Here is an 18,993-nt window from a genome sequence, read left to right as displayed (position 1 = left end):
ATCAGAATAATTAGTAGTAAGATTTGTTTAGTTTTCTTAAACAGTATCCATTTTCTTTACTTCAGCAGAGAGTATTAGTTTTACAACTCTAGCTACATGGAAGCAACCCTCATAAGAGAACTCCAAGGAAATGTTTCTTTGAGCTCTCCAGAGCCCTGCACAGTGCCCAGAGCTGCACAGACAGAGAAGTATTACCTCAAGTCGGTGAACACTGAGCAGAAACCACTCCTCAAGAGGCCTCATGGGTAGAAGTGGCTAAATGCCTCTTATTCTAGCCTGTCATGCTCAGATAGCTGTGCAGAAAATCCCCAGCTTGCTACATGACTTCTTCATGGATAACCCAGGGTAACCATTTGCTGGGGCTGCCATAACAAAGTACCACATACTGAGTGGCTTAAACAACAGAAATTTAGGTGCTCACATTTCTGGAAGCTAAAAGTCTGAGATCAAAGCATTGGCAGAGTTGATTTCTTCTGAGGGCTGTGGGGGAAGGATCTGTTGCAAGCTCCTCTCCTTGGCTTGTAGGTGGCCATGTACTCCCTATGTCTTCACATAGTCCTCTCTCTGTGCGTGTCTGTGTCTAAAAATTTTTTTTATAAAGAACCAGTCCTATTGGATTAGGGGGCCACTCTTCACTTGACCTTAATTACCTCCGTAAGAACTCTGTCCAAATACAGTCACAATCGGAGGTATTGCAAGTTATGGCTTCAACAAATGAATTTGCAGGGGTTGGGAGTGGAGACACAATTTAGCCCATAAAACCCAGAGACACAGGTCTGGCTCAGTGATTGGCCTCAGCCTCTGGATAATTAACTCAGTGACTCTTAGATGACACAGCCTTATAAACTCAGAGTTTCCCAAAGAAGCAGAAGATTCTAGGTCTGTTCTGTTTATATCCTCAAGTGTAACTGCCTAAAATAAGTAAAAGAAGGCAGAACGTATTTATCATTGTATCTCCCCCTGTCGTTCCCCATTACCTGCCCCTGAGTGAAGGCCAGCCTTGGGCTTATTCTGCAGCAGGAGCAAGGCTGCCCTTCCTCCTACACAGGTAGGCTACTGCCAAACTCTGCCCAGTATCCATAACCACTCTTCTGTCAGCTCCTTCTTCACTTTCTGTCTCTCCCTCCATCGGAGTCTTGAGCATTTCTTTCTGGATTAACTCAATCTCTATTTTATCAGACTTGCCACTCATTTTCCCTCCTCTTGCAAGACATTCAAATAGAACAGGTACTTAATTAACTGGAACCACTTCAGGATACCCTCTTGCTGATTTCCTGTTTCTAATCCCATAATTGCTTTTTAGTCAGAAGCTTTTCACATTAGATGGGTCTCAACTAAATAAAACAAAGCCTCAGCTTGATTTCGAATTAGAGTTGCCTTGATTTTAGCTGGATTTGAAAGATGTTTACCTGCTATTCAATACCAATTAATACATTTAAAATCTACTGATTAAAGGTGAATGACTCTTATAGGAGCTTATTAAAAGATAGATTCACCATGTTTTGGGCTGCCTCAATTGAAAAAAATTTTTAGGTAATCTCTATACCCAATGTGGGGCTCAAACTTACAACACTGAGTTCAAGAGTTGCATGATCCACCAGCTGAGACAGCCAGGAGCCCCCCCCCCAAAAATGTTTTTGTAATTGTAGGAGGAAACTAAAAATTATATTGCCATTATAACTCACAACATGGATTGTGGACACTTTGGTGTTAAGAAATTTTCTTTGTCCTGTGTCTGTCTCATTCCCTGGTAATAAAAGTAAAAGCTTAATAGTTATTTCATACTACTAGGGACAAAGAGAAGTGGTCCCTTTTCTCATTCTGTTTGTTTCTTCTAGCACAGCTTAATATGATAACAGAGGCACTTAACTATTAGTCTAAATTATACTGCCTTGGGGAACCTGGGTAGCTCAGTCAGTTAAGCTTCCAGCTCTTAATCTTGGCTCAGGTCCTGATCTCATGGTTCATGAGATTGAGCCCCCATGGAGCCTGCTTGGGATTCTCCCTCTTCCCCTCTCTCTGCTCCTCCCCTACTCACATGCACACTGTCTCTCTCAAATAAACTTGAAAAAAATAAAATAAATTACACTGCCTTGATGATAATAAGTCTAGATCACCATCCTTTAGATTTTCTTCAGGTGGCCAATTTCCAAACATTTAAACCTGGGTCTCTGAGCTCACCTCACTGATTGACTGATTAGTGTGGTAGCTGTTGATTCAGTTTTACAGTAGAATAAAAAAGTTTTTTATTGTGTGCATATCTCTCCATTGCATAAAAATATGTCTGTTTGTTCTTTAGGAAGAAATACGGCCCCAGTTTGAAGCCAAGTACTCCAAGAAAGAGCGGATGAATCCCATTTCGGGAAAGCCAGAACCCTATCAGGCATTTGCAGATAAATGCAGTCGACTTATCGTTTCTGCATCTGGGATATTTTTTATGGTTCGAAATTTTTCTACAAAACTCTTTGTTTCATAAAGTACAAACCTATAGTGTGGTAACAACAATAATCATAGCAGGCCTTTGCATAATTCCACAAAACATTTTTACACATTCTTGCTGTGTAATACAGTGACTCCGTGAGGTAGTCGGAGATGGTACTGCTGTCCCCAAGTCACAGATGGAGCAACTGAGACTCCAGAAGGTGAAGGGCTTGTTCGGAGTCAGGCAGTAAATAACCCAGAGCTCCAGTTCTTTCTGCTCCCCTCCCTATTCCATGCCGAAAGGAAATAAATTTGAAATAGGACCTGAAGCAGTGTTGGTCAGGCTTTTTGCTTGTGTCATTCCTGCGTAAGAAATACATTATCTGTCATGACCCAGTATATTCTGTGCCAGTAGATGTATAGAACTAGAGTAACTGAAACAATGCTCACCTTTGCAATATGCAGTGAACACTGATTTTTCGTTTGTTTTACTATGGTCTTTTTTTTAAATACCAGCTATAACCCCCTAAAATTGATTTCCAGATTCACTAATGGTTCTGTCAATTTGAAAAACACTAACTTGAACCTGCATTGTTGACTTTTCCTGAAAAGAAGTCATTCAGTAATCAGCTTCGACCCTGTTAATTACTGAACAAAACTTACTCATATTTTCCGAAATGTCATTTTAGAACAGTAAGGGGTTATTAGGATTCTCCTCTCCTCTTTTCAAATAGTAAGTGTGTAAATAAGTATCATAGATCATTATATCAGGAAGAACAAGATGACAGCAAATCTAGACACTTGACCCCCTTTTAGCCGGAAATAAACTGGGAAGATGAAAGGGTAGGCAGCATGCCCAGGAATCTCTTGGCTCAGACCAAGATTCAGATCCATATCTTTCTACAGACACTGCTCTGTAAGCAGTTGTGCCTGCCTTGCCTTCCATAAGCAAAGTCATATTTACCGTCTTGTTTTTTAAGTTTCTTATAAGATCTATAGATGTAGAGTAAGGACTCAGACCTGACTTCTGACTGACTGAGTCCAACAAGCTCTCCATTCCACCACATTGCCACCCTTGTCTGAAAGTCAATGTAGATTTCACCTATCTTCCCATCCATAGCTCGAGGATTAAGATGTGGGCAGTTGTTGTTGTATTTTGGCCAGTTGCAGCTAGGGTTCATGCCCAAGCTTTTAGAGCATGTCACCTATAGGAAGCCAAAATAAGTTTTAGTAAAACAGAGGAATGCTTTTATAAAGAAAGCAGTCTGTAACTCAGCAACGCCCATCCTGAGGCCCAGCTTAAAGTTTTAATAAATAAGTAGGTTAAGGTCTTTAATATATTGAATCACCTAATGAAAGACAAAAAACCTTTTGGAATCTCAGATTCCAGTAGATAGAAGACATGTCATATTCTCAAATACAATGAAATCTTCAGAGAAAGATTCCTCATTTCAGTGTTTATAAATGATTAATAAAAGATTATGTACCTATCACGTAGTTGGTGTATTCAGCAACAAATAGCTGAACACTTACTGTGCACCTGTAATTAAGTTAAGGTGCCATGGAAACCGTGGTATGCAAAACAGATGGCATACCTGCCCTAATGGAACTTACAGTGGTTTCCCCCCCCCCCACCCCTTTATCTGCAGTTTTGCTTTCTAGGGTTTTAGTTACCTACAGTCAACCCCAGGCCAGAAGCAGATAATCCTTTTCCTGACATATCTTCAGAAGGTCAATAGTAGCCTAACAGTATAATGCCTACATCATTCACCTCACTTCATCTCATCACACAGGCATTTTATCATCTCACATCATCACAAGAAGAGTACAATACAATAAGATATTTTGAGGGAGAGAAACATTTATATAGCCTTTATTACAGTATATTATTATTTTATCATTAGTTACTGTTGTTAATCTCTTACTGTGCCTAATTTGTGAATTAAACTTTCTCATAGGTATGTGTGTATAGGAAAAAACACAATATATACAGGATTCCATACCATCTGAAGTATCAAGCATTCACTGGGGGTCTTGGAAATATCCCCCACAGACAAGGGGGGTGTGGATAGTGTACTTTCTAAGTGGTGGAAACCGGCAATAATCAAACTGACAAACTATTAGAAATTATAAATAGGCTACTAAAAGAAGAGTATAGGTACCATGTAACAATTACAAAAAAGTCTGGAGGGCATGAAAAGCTTTAGTTATGAAGTGGTTCTTGAGCTGAGGTGTGAATAATGAGTAGGTGTTAACTAGTTTGCTTGTGTGTGTGCACATATGTGTGTTTGGCAGGGGAAGGGGGTGGGTCAGCATTTTAGGCAAAGCAAATGGTCTTGAAGAATAAGGGTGCTTAGCCCATTTGAAACAATGAAAGAGGTTCTGGAGTCCCTAGACAGAAAGGAAAATGGCCTTCAACAAGGTGGAGAAAGTCTTGCAGGCCACCATACAGACTTTGCTTTTATTCTAAGAGTGAAAGAAACCAATAGATTTACATAGAAGAGTGACATCGTAAGATTTCCATAGTAAATATGCTCAATCTGATATTCTGCTAATGTTACTCCATAGCTTACACAGTTAATCAGCTTTCAAGCACTATGATTTTTCTATTTGAATAACAAAGAAAATACAGGCAAGAGAAAGTAATAATCACAATAAAAAGCAAGCATTTTGTTGTGGTTGCTTGAGTCAGTATCACCATTGTTTTATATCCTCTTCTCATTTTCCAGGGGTGGGATTTTACAGTGGTGGGAACCCTTTTCCTGAGACATTCTACTGAGGTGCTCACGGGGTCTCTGTCTTCTTGCCAGATCTGCGTGGTGATCGCGGCCGTGTTCGGGATCGTCATTTACCGGGTGGTGACGGTCAGCACTTTTGCTGCCTTTAAGTGGGCGTTAATCAGGAATAACTCTCAGGTTGCAACAACAGGGACTGCCGTGTGCATCAACTTCTGCATCATTATGCTGCTGAATGTGGTAAGTGAGCTGCACGGTAACTAGCCCAATGGTTAAAATATGTGGCCCGCAGTTTTCTGCTGCTGCTAAAAGGGACCCAGCTTCAGAGGGGCTAGCCTGTCACGTGGTGTTGATGGCTGGGCAGCAAACTGCCTGGCATGCGGAGGATTGAGAAGGATTGAGTCAAATCTAGGCTCCAGGATTTTTTAGTGTAAGATTAGGCAAGGCACTTGCTCTCTCTGAATCTTAGTTCCCTTCTTTACCCAATAAGGTAACACTGTGTATATACGCCTTGGGGAAACTTAAAGAAAGAAGATACTTTAAAGGCCCAGCTTAGAATCTGTAACATAGCTCAGAAGTGTTGGTTCCCATTTCCTTTTGATTCTGAATGATAGAAAAGTGGTCAGTTTCCAAAGCATTCCTTGGAATAGCCCTGCAAGGGGATGGCACATGTAACTTGTGTTAATTTCATGCTTTTTTCAGTTCTGTATTTCATCCCAGATGTCTCCCTTAAACCCCAAATTTATACATCCAACTGTCTGCTCCATTATCCTCCCCAAACCCCCTCTCCTTCCTCCAGAATCAGCCCCTCCACAATCTCCCCCATGTAGCTGCTCAGGCTGAAGACCTTCAGCATTACCCTTGATTCCTCTGTTTCTCTCACTGCTTCCAGAATTTGATCGCTTTTCACACATTTCCAAGTCCCACCTTGGTCCAAGACCCCAATATCTCCCTCTTGGGCTATTGCAGTGCCTTCCTAACTGGTCTTCCTGGCTGCTAGGTCTGCTCCTTCAGTTAGACTCATCACAGCAGCTGGAGTGAGCTTCTTACCTGTAAGCCAGCTCCTGTCACTGCTCTGTTCACCATGTCCGATGGCTTTCCTCTTGCTCAGAATAAAAGTTCACATCTTCATGTGGCCTCCAGGACTCTTCTTCTGGCCCCAGTGACATCTCTGACCTTGTCTTCTCCCTACTCACCCTGCTTCTTCTGTTCCATTTGTTCCCTGGATGTGCCAGGCATGCTCTCACCCTAGGCTTTTTATTCGCTCTTTTCTCTGCCTGGAATATTCTTCCCCATGGGGTCTGCATGACTTACTCCCTCACCTGCTTCAGGTATTTGTTCCAATGTCACTCTTCTAATATAAGGCTTCCATGGTCACTCAGTTTTAGAATTATAACCACTCCTGCTTCTGACAATTTCCTATCTCCTTACCTGCTCTGTTTTTCTCTGTGGTGCTTATCACCACATAGTATGCTTTTTAAAACTTATTTTATTATCTGTCTTCTCTATTAGAATGTAGGCCTATGGGGGCAGACACTTTTGTCTATGTTTTTTTTTACTGTTTTTATTTTCCAGTGCCTGGATCAGGGCCTGGCACATAGTAGGCTCTCAGTAAATTGTTGTTGTTATTTGCAGAATGAATAATATTATTTGCTGACATTGTTAGATTTGAAGTCAACCTATACATAAAAATCCTGACATTAGAGATTTGTGGCAGGGGGTGAATAAGATAATGTATTTGGAGTGCCAAGCACAGTGTTAGGCATGGAGTAGCTGTTCAATTAATTATGGTGCCCTCACCCTTAATTATATTGCATCTTAAATCTGGGCCATAATGCTGAAATGCTCTCATCATTAAAAAAGGGTTTTCCAAAGGCCAAGCAATTTAATACTGTTGCCAATATTGTTTAATCTGTTTGGATTATCGTTTCTAGTTCTTTAAACAATTCTAAATTCTATAACCAATATACTCAGAGTGATCCCTAAGAGAATTCAACCCACCCAATATTGAAAAACTTCATTTATGATTCTTAAGTGAATTAGTAATCACTGAGCTAATAAAATGTAGGTGATTTAGTATTATTACTGCTACTAATATTACTATTATTGATTAATAACAGGAACTTGGAGATTGAGAGTAGATATGTGGTACCCCCTGGCACTCCCTCCTCTAGGACTTAGCTGGTCTCCAAGTTAATTGTGGAACATACACATTGTGAAGGGGAGTGATTCATAGTGAAATTAAACAAACAGCCAGGGCAGTGAAAGATTCTATGTCTAGGTAGTTTGCAATGACTTAAAGCTCTCTTTTCTCTAATGTCTTATTAAAATTTAATTTGTACATCTTAATAAATTCCTGTATACATGTAATGAGTCTATAAATACATGGTTGCTCATACATTTTGAGCAGATACCAATGTTGTCAGTGTAACATTTTGTTTAACTAGAAATCAGTTACCCTGCAATCTCTACTTCATGAGACACACCAAGAAAAGAGGAAGTAAACAAACAATGAAGGAGGGAGCATGGGGGTAGGAAAACTATATAGTTGTGGACATTGCAAAGCACCTACTATGTGCTGGGAGCTAGACTACTAGGCATTTATATGTTTTATCTAACAAGCACATCAGAGTCACTGAAATGGATGATGTAGAGTCCACACACTAAAGGTAATATGTATTTTTATAATGCCTTTAAGGTATATTTTCATTTATTTTAGGTACATGTGAACACCTTTGATGTTCTGATTTCTCACCAACATCAAACTAGAAAAACAGAAGGTTACTAAGGCAAGAATTCTGACAAGAGCAGGAAATGACAAGCCATAGCAAGGGGAAGGAAGGAAAATTTTAAAAATATGTATGTAAAAACTCTCAAAGCAGCAGCATCCAAGACCCTTTTGTGTAGGAAGCAGTTGCCTTACTCTCCTCAGCCATCTCTGATGACGTCCCCATCTGAGCACACACATTTACAGTCCTATCTTATTCCCTGAAGCCTTGCACATTCCATTATGAAGGCAACCAAGTGTGTAACATAGTTTGGAAAGATTTTCATCAGAATATCAAAAAATAAATTAAAAAGTAAGTCCTTAAGAAGCAAATATCACTTAAAGGACAGATGACAGACTAATAACTATAACGTAGCTTTGACCAGTTCAGAATTCAACTATCTACTGGCTTCTGAAATTATTCAACTTAAGATAGTTTCATGCACATTTTCATATGCATTTTTATGGCTACATAAGTTATTTTCAACTACTTAAAATTTTGGCCATACTTGTCTTGCAAAAAAGAAATCATCATTTAGTCATGAATCATTACTACTTTACATTAATCGAATATAAAGATCTTGAGAGCTAGATTGGCTTTTATCTTATGTTCATTACAGCCTCTAATTTTTAAATAATATTGTTATAGATCACATACCCTGTTTCTGACTTTATGCTAGAGTTCTCCAACCCTAACTGAAGAAGCAGATGTATAAGCGATGTCTATTTTCTAGGTTTTATGATATGTATTTACTTCTTACTAACTGTTTAAGTGGCAGTTATTAGTTTTCATTTTATTTCTTCTTGAAAAATAAATACTTGAACGATAGAGTGAGTAGGATGGGTTTTCTTGCTCCTTGTCATACTGTTTCACTCTCATTCTGTTTCTATTGTGACCAAAGAACATCTTAATATGGTTACAAACAAAAGATGTCAATTAGAATACATCCCAGGAGGAGACTAAAAGTTATTGCCATCCTTTTTACTCAGGCATACCAATATGAATCAGATGTTTCATTATACTCTAAACAGTGAAAACCACAATGTCTTGTTCCAAAAAGAAGTAAACCATAAAACATGGCTTGCATCAGAACATGCCCACCTACATTGATCAGGTGGACAAGATCAAATTAGAAGCACTCATAGTTTCTTTTGGAAATATACTTAAGGTCAGAAAGCTTTCTGTCAGTTACAGATTTTAACTTTCCCAATTTGTGGCATCCAGTTTGAGAAGAGATTTTCTACTGCTTTTATCAGAACAAATCATCCATTATTTCTATCTCAACTGCCTAATGAGAAACCAGACCTTTTCCAGAAACCACTCATCTGAAGGTCTCTTGCTAGTCACCACACCCTCTGCTTATGTGCCCTTTCCAGCTGCATCCTGTTCAAAACCTCAGTGTCCATCCCATTGCATCTGTGAACATTTTATAAATGTTTTATAAATGTTCATAGATGCCATGGATCCCTACTGTGTCCCCATACACTTTGCCTTATTTTTCACAAGGTTAATATTAATCATATTTTGACTCCTGCATTGTTCTTTCTCTAAGTTCCTTTTTTTTTTTTTTCAGTGTCCAAACCAAAATAATGTTGGCATGTCACCAGCTTTCAGACCTTTGAGACAGGAGTGCAAAGTGCAGCACTTGAACAAACATTAAAGATACAAATGATAAACTAGATAATCAGAAATTGTATTTTGAGGGGTACCTGGGTGGCTCAGTCAGTTAATCATCCAACTCTTCATTTTGGCTAAGGTCATGATCTTGCAGTTTATGAGATCAAGCCCTGCATCAGCCTCTGCGCTGACAGTGTGGAACCTGCTTGGGATATTCTCTCTCTCTGTCTCCGTCTCTCTCTCTCTGCCCCTCCCCTGCTCGCTCTTGCCCTCTCCTCCTCTCTCTTTCAAAATCAACAAATAAACTTTTTTTTTCAAGTTGTATTTTGAGAAAGGTTGTCTCACCAGTCAAATCTAATTTTCCTTGAAAATTGCATAATTAACTTTAATGATAAAATGTGTTAACAGTAAAATATATTTTATTAAAAAACACCTGTCCTAATCTGTGGTTAACCAGTATTTTTAAGATAAAATTAAAATGTATGACTACACCACAGGATTTCTTATGAAAAACTGCACCAATCTCTTTTAACACTGGATTCCAAGAGTCTGAAGTTTCTATACACAAAATTTGATACTATGGCCATATTAATTATCTTACTATAGCAAAGCATAGTCATTGCTGAAAGTTTAGAATCATACAGCCAGTATTTTATCTATTTCTGTAGTTAGCCAAAATCCCGAATAAGGGAATTGAGAAGCTTGAAGGACCTTAAGATCAATGAGTCCTATACCCATTCTCAACCACATAAAATGAAAACAATGGTTTGAAGAAGAGATAAGGTAACATGCCCACGCCCTACAGCTTGCTAGCTGGTAAAGTTATAATTCCAGCCAGGGGAATTTTAACCAGTGCATTTTCACCATTTCAGTCTAAATAGGATCTTAATTTTCATGTTGTTCAAATATATTTCACTAGTTTTCTGAAATTTCCATTTTATCATCTTTTATTTTAGAGAAGGCACTTTTTCTTTTTCTCAATTTATACCCTCTCTGGGGATGCAAACCTGGGTTTGCCCTGAACTGTACCCTGCACTTTTATAAATCATGTACACACACACACACACACACACACACACACACACACACACACACACTATCCCTTCCCTCTTAGGACCCTCTATTTACCAAACAGCTGGGTAAGTGAAGGATGCATCCAATCCACTAATGGAAAAGCAGAGTATAAGCTTAGGAGTTCCCAGTAAGGTTTCATCACTTTAGTATTTATTAATGCTCTAATCTAGAAAATACAGCAGTCCATAAACAGTGAGATTACAGAATTTTTTATATTTTTTAAGTTTGTCTATTTATTTTGAGAGAGAGAGAGAGAGAGAGAGAGCACACGCAGAGGAAGGGCAGAGAGACAGGGAGAGAGAGAGAATCCCAAGCAGACTCCATGCTATCAGCACAGAAACCGATGGGGGACTCAAACTCACAAGCCTTGAGATCATGACCTGAGCCAACACCAAGAGTCAGATGCTTAACCAACTGAGCCACCCAGGTGCCCTGAGATTATGGAATCTTATCATCAGAATCAGTCTTAGAGATCCTAAGGTCCAAGAATGTTGTGATTTGCCCGCCATCACATAGCAAGCTGGTCATCAGTGGCAGCTAGTCTTGTTGCCACAGAATTATTCACTCCAACATAAGAAGTGAAATTTTAAAAATAGTAAAATGGGACCTTGTGCATTTCTTTCTTGCCCAGAAAGGACACAATGTTTGTTTACAATGTTTTCATTGTTCAAGTAATGGGCGGTTAATGAAATTATTTTCACTCATGACTTGATTACCTATTTCCTTTATAATTACATATTTTGTAGCATCTAGGGTCTTTTTGTTAAATGTATGAAATTTGTTTTACAGCTCTATGAAAAAGTTGCACTTCTTCTGACGAATTTAGGTAAGTGAGACCCTTCTTATTTCATGGTACAGTACTGTGGTCTGTAAAGCATCCTTTCAAAGATTCATTTATGAAATACTGCTGAAAAGAAATATTCTTTTTATTTCAAATTGCATACAATAAGTTCTTTGCTTTCAATGGAACATTTTAAGTATGTCTAGCAATTGAGGGATCTTTTCTGTCTAAAGCTTTAAAGCTTGTCATAAATATTATCTATCATGAGGTAATGTAATTTTAGACAGGTTTTCTCTTAATGCACAAAAAATATAGCGTCACAAAAGTACATGTGAATAAAGTGCCCAGAATCATTTAGAAAATTGTTCACTTGCTATTGCGTACAATTTTCATTTAAATAAAAATGTATCAAGTTTTTCATGGTATATATAAAACCGCAGCAAGGTTAGCTGTTTTGGAGACTGGGAGCCTTCTACCAGGAATGTAGGTGACCACCCCCACTACTGATGTTTGTAGAAATAACACTCACCTGGACAAGTCACCTTTAAGAACATGTCTCTGACTCCATAAAGCATTAGAACAATCTGGAAGCCTACTATATACTGTGCATTTTCCATGTTTTCAAGGTATAAAAATTGTCCCAATTTTGTTAATGAAACATCAGTCATTTTACTGTATACAATTTCAGAAAATTACATGCTCCCACAAGTAACCTATTTTAGCACATTCCCATATATAGCTTGTCCAGAGGGGGGAAAAAATCACAAAAGTGCTTTCATTTATAATAATCATAATACAAGATGCCATGTATCGAGCTTTTCTATGTACCAGGTACAGGGGTAGGCACGTGGCATATCTCCTTTAATGTCATTGAAACCTCCATCCTTACTTCTCCTTCCCCAAAAAGATAGAAAGAGGTTCATATCCACAGAAGAGGTAACTGCATTGGCAGATTGTGTCCAATGGCACCTTGATCCAGGCTGGCAAAGATGCCGAGGTGATACAGTCCTGGTCCATCTGTGGTTGAGATACCTGGGAACCCACCCAGCTGGCAAACAACGTGGGACACCTTCCTAGGTTACCAGTAGTTCAGTAGCAGAAGTGAAACAAAGCCAAAACTCTTTTATTATCTTTTAAAAAAATATTTTTAATGTTTATTTATTTTTGAGAGAGAGACAGCATGAATGGGGGAGGGGCAGAGAGAGAGGGAGACACAGAATCCAAAGCAGGCTCCAAGCTCTGAGATGTCAGCACTGAGCCTGATGCAGGGCTTGAACTCATGAGCTGTGAGATCACTACCTGAGCCAAAGTCAGTCGCTTAACCAACTGAGCCACCCAGGCACCCTTATCTTTTTAATGTGATTTATTGTCAAATTGACTAACATACAGTGTGTAAAGTGTGCTCTTGGTTTTTGGGGTAGATTCCCATGGTTCATCACTTATATACAACACCCAGCAATCATCCCAACAAGCGCCCTCCTCAATGCCCATCACTCACTTTCCCCTCTCCCCCACCCCCACATCAATCCTGTATTTTCTTCCCTCATCAGCAGTACACCCTTGTTAAATTATATTCTCCCCTCCCTTCTCAGATATGCTCCAGCAAGCATTTTGAATTATAATTAGTGGAAAAGGAACTGATGGGGTGAAATGGTAAAGAGCAATAGAAGCTCAGGGAATGTGGAAACAGAAAAAGTACTATTGTATTAAATACATTTTCCTTGACATTGTTTGGGATGAGGTTGAAGCTCCGAGGGAAGGATAGGTGCATTTGACATGAGATGTCAAGTTGGAAGTTTGATTTATACTTTGATTCATATCAGTGTCCAAAGAGCATTTGCTTTATGGAAGTCAAAATATAAAGAGATGAGAACTGGCACATGACTGAGGTCAGGATATTATAAGATGCAGATGGTGATATACAGTAAAAGCTCTAAAAATGAGGTCGTCTCCTTTTTATTTGTCCACGGGAATGAAAAATGATGGATGAGGGTGACAGGCAAAGAAGTCAGATACTCAGCATTCTGGGAGGGGAGGGTCTGACTCCCTCTTGCCCAACAGCACCTGACATTTCACCAGAATAGATATTGAGAACAAGGAATTATTAGGAGCTGGAAGAGAAACTGACCCCACACAGACCCTACCTCACAGGGGGAAACTAAGAGCAATGGAAAGACTCCTGCAGGGTGCCAGGCCTGGGAATGAGGCCCCTTAAGCCTGGCTGCCTCTACTCCAGGCTTTCTGGGCATCCTGTCACAGCAGAACAAACTGGATATTCCATGTCAGTAGCTTCAGACATGTCAGTAGCTGCTTTCCACCACAACCTGGATGGGACTGGTCTGCAAGCTTAAGGCTCAATCCCCTGGGTGGTCCATTCCATCACATACCATCTACAGGCACTGTGGTCTCCTGCAGCTTCCTTAGAACACCTTTGCTCCTGTGTGTATAGAGAGCAGGGCAGAGGGAGTTGAGAAGGGGTCAAATGCAGCCTCTCAAATTCTACTCCCTTTTGTCCACAGAACAGCCTCGCACAGAGTCTGAGTGGGAGAACAGCTTCACCCTGAAAATGTTCCTTTTTCAGTTTGTCAATCTGAACAGCTCCACATTTTACATCGCATTCTTCCTTGGAAGGTAAGAACCTGATCTCTCCACGCTTTTGGAGGCCAGGACAGAGCGCTCAGAGGCCGCTACCAGGGTAACAGAGAAGCACCTCCTTTAAAGTGATTTTTACAAAGGCTAAAAAGAGAAGATCAGCCTCCTCCTTTCCCTTCCTATTCTCCTCGTGGGGAATGGTCGCTCCACTCAAGTGTTACCTGTGCACCTTTTCTCAGTGTAAGGTACACAGAGGAGAAGCATTTGCACAAGTGAAGGATGAATTTAAAACTTGTGGGCTCCATGCACACCTGAATCAGGACCCTGGGTCTCACACCAATGCAAGCAGGTGGTGTAATGGGGACAGTGATCTGCAGTGTATCCTGGATGCCGGCCTTCACAGAAAAGGGAAAGGCATCCAGACAGGAAAGGGGCTGACGTAGGACTCCAGAGGAGAGTAGGCAACTTCCGAATCCAGCAGTTATGAGGATTTGGAAAGGCTCCTGTGTGGAGAAGTCCTGTCCTATGGATTCCATTGCTCCAGGAAGTGTTTCCCAGGAGATGAGAACCAGAGGAGGGTGGAGCATTGGGTTTTGCTGGGATGGATGCAGCAGCCTCTCCTCGGTTTCAAGCTACTTCAGCATGCAATTCTAGTCAAATAGTGAAGCTGGTTATTTTTTTAAATTAAACATTCATTCAAAAAGATCAGAATGTGTTTCAATCCAACATGCTTTTACACAGGCCAGAGCACTTGATACTTAGCAGAAAATGTTCAAAGTCACAGCAAGCAACAAGAGCTGGCCTCTGTGGTTAGCAGCCAGGCAGTCCAGAAGGGATATATCCCCCGGAGAATTCCAGAAGCTGCAGTTTTGACAGCTCTGGAGAGTTTCCTAATTCTCTCAGACCTGATTGTACCCGTAATTTTCACTGGAGGATAGGCTACCCTGAACATAATAGTCACCGAAAGCTTAGACCTACAGGATGCTAATGGTCTGTTTTTCTGTGTGTTAAAGATTTACAGGACACCCAGGTGCCTACTTGAGGCTGATAAACAGATGGAGACTAGAAGAGGTCTGTATTCTTCCCTATCTCCTTGTTTGCTACAGACTTCTATTAAACAGCCTAGGGCCACTTTGTGCAGATTAGAAACCAGACACTCTTTCTTCCTCTCCATTGATTCTGGAATTTCTGTGTTTGCTTACCTCGCAGTGCCACCCTAGTGGATGCCTTATTGATCTCTGTATGCAAATGGGTATTATAATGGTGCTAAAGCAGACCTGGAATAATTTCATGGAACTTGGCTACCCGTAAGTACCTTAGACATGTGTAGTAGAGATGCAGCATTGCTCATTATTGGCTTTTCTAGGTGTGGCAAGTAAGATAAGCAATGCAGACTCAGCAGTTACACCAGGGCGTGTACCTGGAGCTAAGCGTTCATGCTCAGTTATTCAAAGACGGTCATGAAAGTAATAAACATTAGCTCTTTAGGAAGATTTAGCATAAGAAGTATGAATGATAGTGAATATCCTTTTAAAAAGTCTCTGTGGGGCCCTAAATATTGAACACTTGCTTGGAAGTTTCTTTAAATGATGCCTCTGACCCTCATACCATAGCACTGCAAGGCTCTCACTAGTTAGGACACATTAACTAGAGCTCTGCTCTCCCACGCCCATGATAAATCAGGAATTAATTTTTTTTTAACTATCTTAAATTCAAACTCTACAGAAAAGGAACTTATGGGAAAAAAAAGTTTAGAGATGCAGAAAAGAAACTGGAGTATTTCTAAGTCAACATATCCTAACCAGCAAAAATATGTTCACCTGGTGATAAGAGTTTATGTTGATGACAATAGGCAAAAAACATGCATCACTTTTATAAGGATAACTGAATTCTGCTGTGTTTGCTCAGCTCTGGTCAGTTAAGTTTTAAAGGAACATAAATCAGCAACTTCTCTTTCTGCTTTTTTTTATGTTTATTTGTGAGAGAGAAAGGCAGAGAGAGGGGACAGAGAATCTGAAGCAGGCTCAGAGCTATTGTCAGCACAGAGTCCGACATGGGGCTCAAACCCACAATCTGTGAGATCGTGACCTGATCCAAAATCAAGAGTCGTACAGTTAACTGACTGAGCCACCCAGGAGCCCCTCTCTTTCTGCTTTAATTCCTTCCACACCTACTGGTTTTCATGGCAGCTTGGTGTCTCCATAGAGAACTCCAGGTTTCAGGGAGGACCATTCAACCAGAACAATTAGCTAGAACTTGGATCGCTTTGAAAAAGTCCCCTCTTGGCTCTTTGTCGGAGCCAATGCCAGTAGTTTTCGATTCTTAGAATTCTTTTTTAAAAACGTATTCCAAGTGCTTGATGTTTTCTATAAAACCTTTTTAAATGCATAAAGTTTAAAAATTAACAGCATTGTATGCTTCTTTAAAGTATAAACCATAATTTATCAAATGTCAGAGACATCAAGGGAACTCTCTATATATATATTTTTTTTTTTAACGTTTATTTGTTTTTGAGAGAGAGAGACAGAGAACAAGCAGGGGAGGGGCAGAGAGAGAGGGAGACACAGAATCTGAAGCAGGCTCTAGGCTCTGAGCTGTCAGCACAGAGCCTGATGCAGGGCTCAAACCCACATACTGTGAGATCATGACCTGAGCTGAAGTCAGTTATTTAACTGACCGAGCCACCTAGGTGCCCCCAAGGGAACTATATTTTATCTTCTAGTATTATGGACATAGAGCAAAATTGTGAAATAGGTCATTTGTCTTCAATACCCCCTCTCATTTTTTCCTTTATTTCACATTTTGTTTCTGGTTGGGTTTTTTTGTTTGTTTGTTTGTTGGGTTGGTTGGTTGGTTGGTTTTGTTTTTGGGGGGTTTTTTGAGCATTTCTACTCTTGGATACCCTTCAATTTTTCCTTGTCCCCTACGGCACACAGACCTGACCCCCCACCCATTTCCTTAACCCCATTCTGTATCATAAGATGCACTCCTGAACATTACTAAGGATTAATGTGCTAACCTCACCAGTATAGGATGCATTTTACTGGGAATCAGAGCCCCTGTCTCAAGATCAAGCTAAAAGCAGGCAAGTCCAACTGTGGAACTGCATGCAGACTTCAGTGTGCCAAAAAGAGGAAGCATTTAGTGGGTTTGCAGATCTTCCAGGACCTCCCTCAGAATATGCAGATCAGCACCCACATGGTTAAGACTGCTCATGGGTCCTGAGTTAAGTCAGCTAAGCCAAACCTTCCTCTACTCCAAGGTCAGGGTATTGCCTTCGTGCCAGAGGATCAGTTTATAGATGCTCTCTGTCTTCTATCCAACCCTCCAAGGCAACACTAAACATGAAACAATTTCATGAATATTTAAAATAAGTTCATCAGACATTCTGTTCACTTGCAAGTACAAATGCATGAAGTATAGCCTCCATTGTTATTTTCTTCCTAATCCAAGGTTTTATGTCCTTGGCAGCCGATCCTAAAAAGTTTTAAATGATGGTTCCATATTTGAATTCTGTCTTATTACTTATGTCTTACGAACAGCCATATATTTTTTTAAAGGAACTTATCTTGTCGTGCAGGTTAATTCAGAATTGGTGGACCAGAAGGAAAGTACGACAGGAACGTGGACCTGAAAGAAAAATAAGTTTCCCACAGTGGGAAAAGGACTACAACCTTCAGCCCATGAACGCCTATGGACTCTTCGATGAATACTTAGAAATGAGTATGGAAATATCCTATTTTATCCTATTAACTCTAAATTCAAATTCTAGATCTCAAGCTATACTTCAGCTAGACATGCACCCATTATCACTGAGGCCAGAAGCATGTGGGGATTCTTAAGTGCTTCAGAGGAAAGAGTTTCTTGCTTTGAGAAGTTCAGTCCGTAGAGATGGTGCCAAAAGCCTGGTCGCTTCAAACTCCTCATGATATTGGGTCCTGTCCCTTATAATCAATCACCAGAAAACAAGAATGGGTTGGAAAATTTGGTGGGCCAAAGAAAAAGGAGTTATCATTCATGGCATGATTGATTCTCTCATTTAGCAGACATGTATTGAGCCATGTTATGTCCAGACAGACCGTATGCTTGGCACTAGAACTACAAGAAGGAATAAGGCATAGTCCCAGCTCTCAAAGAACTTATGTGGAGGGAAAGCCAGAGATGTAAAAATAAGTGCAGTAAAGTATAATAGATGCTGCAGGATGCATCAGGGGAGGCTTAGGGGGAGCAGCCATTTCTCTTGGAGATGATGGCAGGAAGCCAGGAATGCTTAAACTATGCAACTTACATTTAGGGAATTAGATTTCTCTATTATTCAAACCCTAGCTATTTATCTTAGCATGTTATTTAAGAGCATGGGCTATGGAAACAGATTGCCTGGGTTTAAATCCCAGCCCTATCACTTATTAACTATGAAATCTTGGATAATAACTTAATCTCTGTCTCAATTTGCTCACCTCTAAAGTGGGGATAATAATGAGTGTAACCACTTCGTAAGGTCTTTATGTGGATTAAATGAGTTAATGAATGGAAAGGGCTTAGAACAATGACTGGCTCATAGTATATACTTGGTACATGTTATCTGTATCATTATTATTATTTTCCTGTTCTTATCTCCCAGGGGAGAAAAGCTAACAAAATCTCTTAGCAGATATATTGAGTGTGTATAGGTTTGTTTGTTTTTTTTCAATTATGTTTATGCTCTGTAACATGGGGGTAAAAGTGAGGGTACGGATGGACAAGAAGCATTACTTCTGAAAGGAGTTCTTTCTGGGAAAAATCTGAAAATTAAAGGAATAGCAGAATTGATGCTTAACGTTTTTTAGATTGCTTATGTCTTAAGCATCTACTGTTGTTTTTGGAGTTTCAATTATAGAAGGGCAGAATGATATAACTCAGAGAAGAAATCAATGTGGGCATTAATAATAAAACTTAATAAAGGGAATTCATTAAGAGAACTAACCCCTTTGAGTTCTCTTAATGGACTCTTCTCCCATAAAGAAGG

The 18,993-nt window shown here is 39.9% G+C and overlaps 1 protein-coding gene across 5 annotated transcripts in view; it reads left to right on the top strand.

The window, feature by feature from the left end:
* The window catches only part of ANO4 (anoctamin 4), a 428,017-nt gene that overhangs the window by 369,788 nt on the left and 39,236 nt on the right, over positions 1 to 18,993 (top strand). For all 5 annotated transcript variants that reach the window (XM_086712549.1, XM_086712550.1, XM_025926582.2 and 2 more), the window contains 7 exons: positions 2,300 to 2,440; positions 5,232 to 5,396; positions 11,405 to 11,441; positions 13,916 to 14,027; positions 15,002 to 15,059; positions 15,198 to 15,295; positions 17,569 to 17,711. In XM_086712549.1, coding sequence (XP_086568675.1) covers positions 2,300 to 2,440; positions 5,232 to 5,396; positions 11,405 to 11,441; positions 13,916 to 14,027; positions 15,002 to 15,059; positions 15,198 to 15,295; positions 17,569 to 17,711 — 754 coding nt within the window. The remainder of the gene's footprint in view (positions 1 to 2,299; positions 2,441 to 5,231; positions 5,397 to 11,404; positions 11,442 to 13,915; positions 14,028 to 15,001; positions 15,060 to 15,197; positions 15,296 to 17,568; positions 17,712 to 18,993) is intronic.

Source organism: Puma concolor, chromosome B4 (genome assembly GCF_028749965.1).
Source record: "Puma concolor isolate L17-30 chromosome B4, mPumCon1.1.hap2, whole genome shotgun sequence".
Lineage (NCBI taxonomy): Eukaryota > Metazoa > Chordata > Mammalia > Carnivora > Felidae > Puma > Puma concolor.
This window is presented reverse-complemented; position numbering and strand designations above follow the sequence as displayed.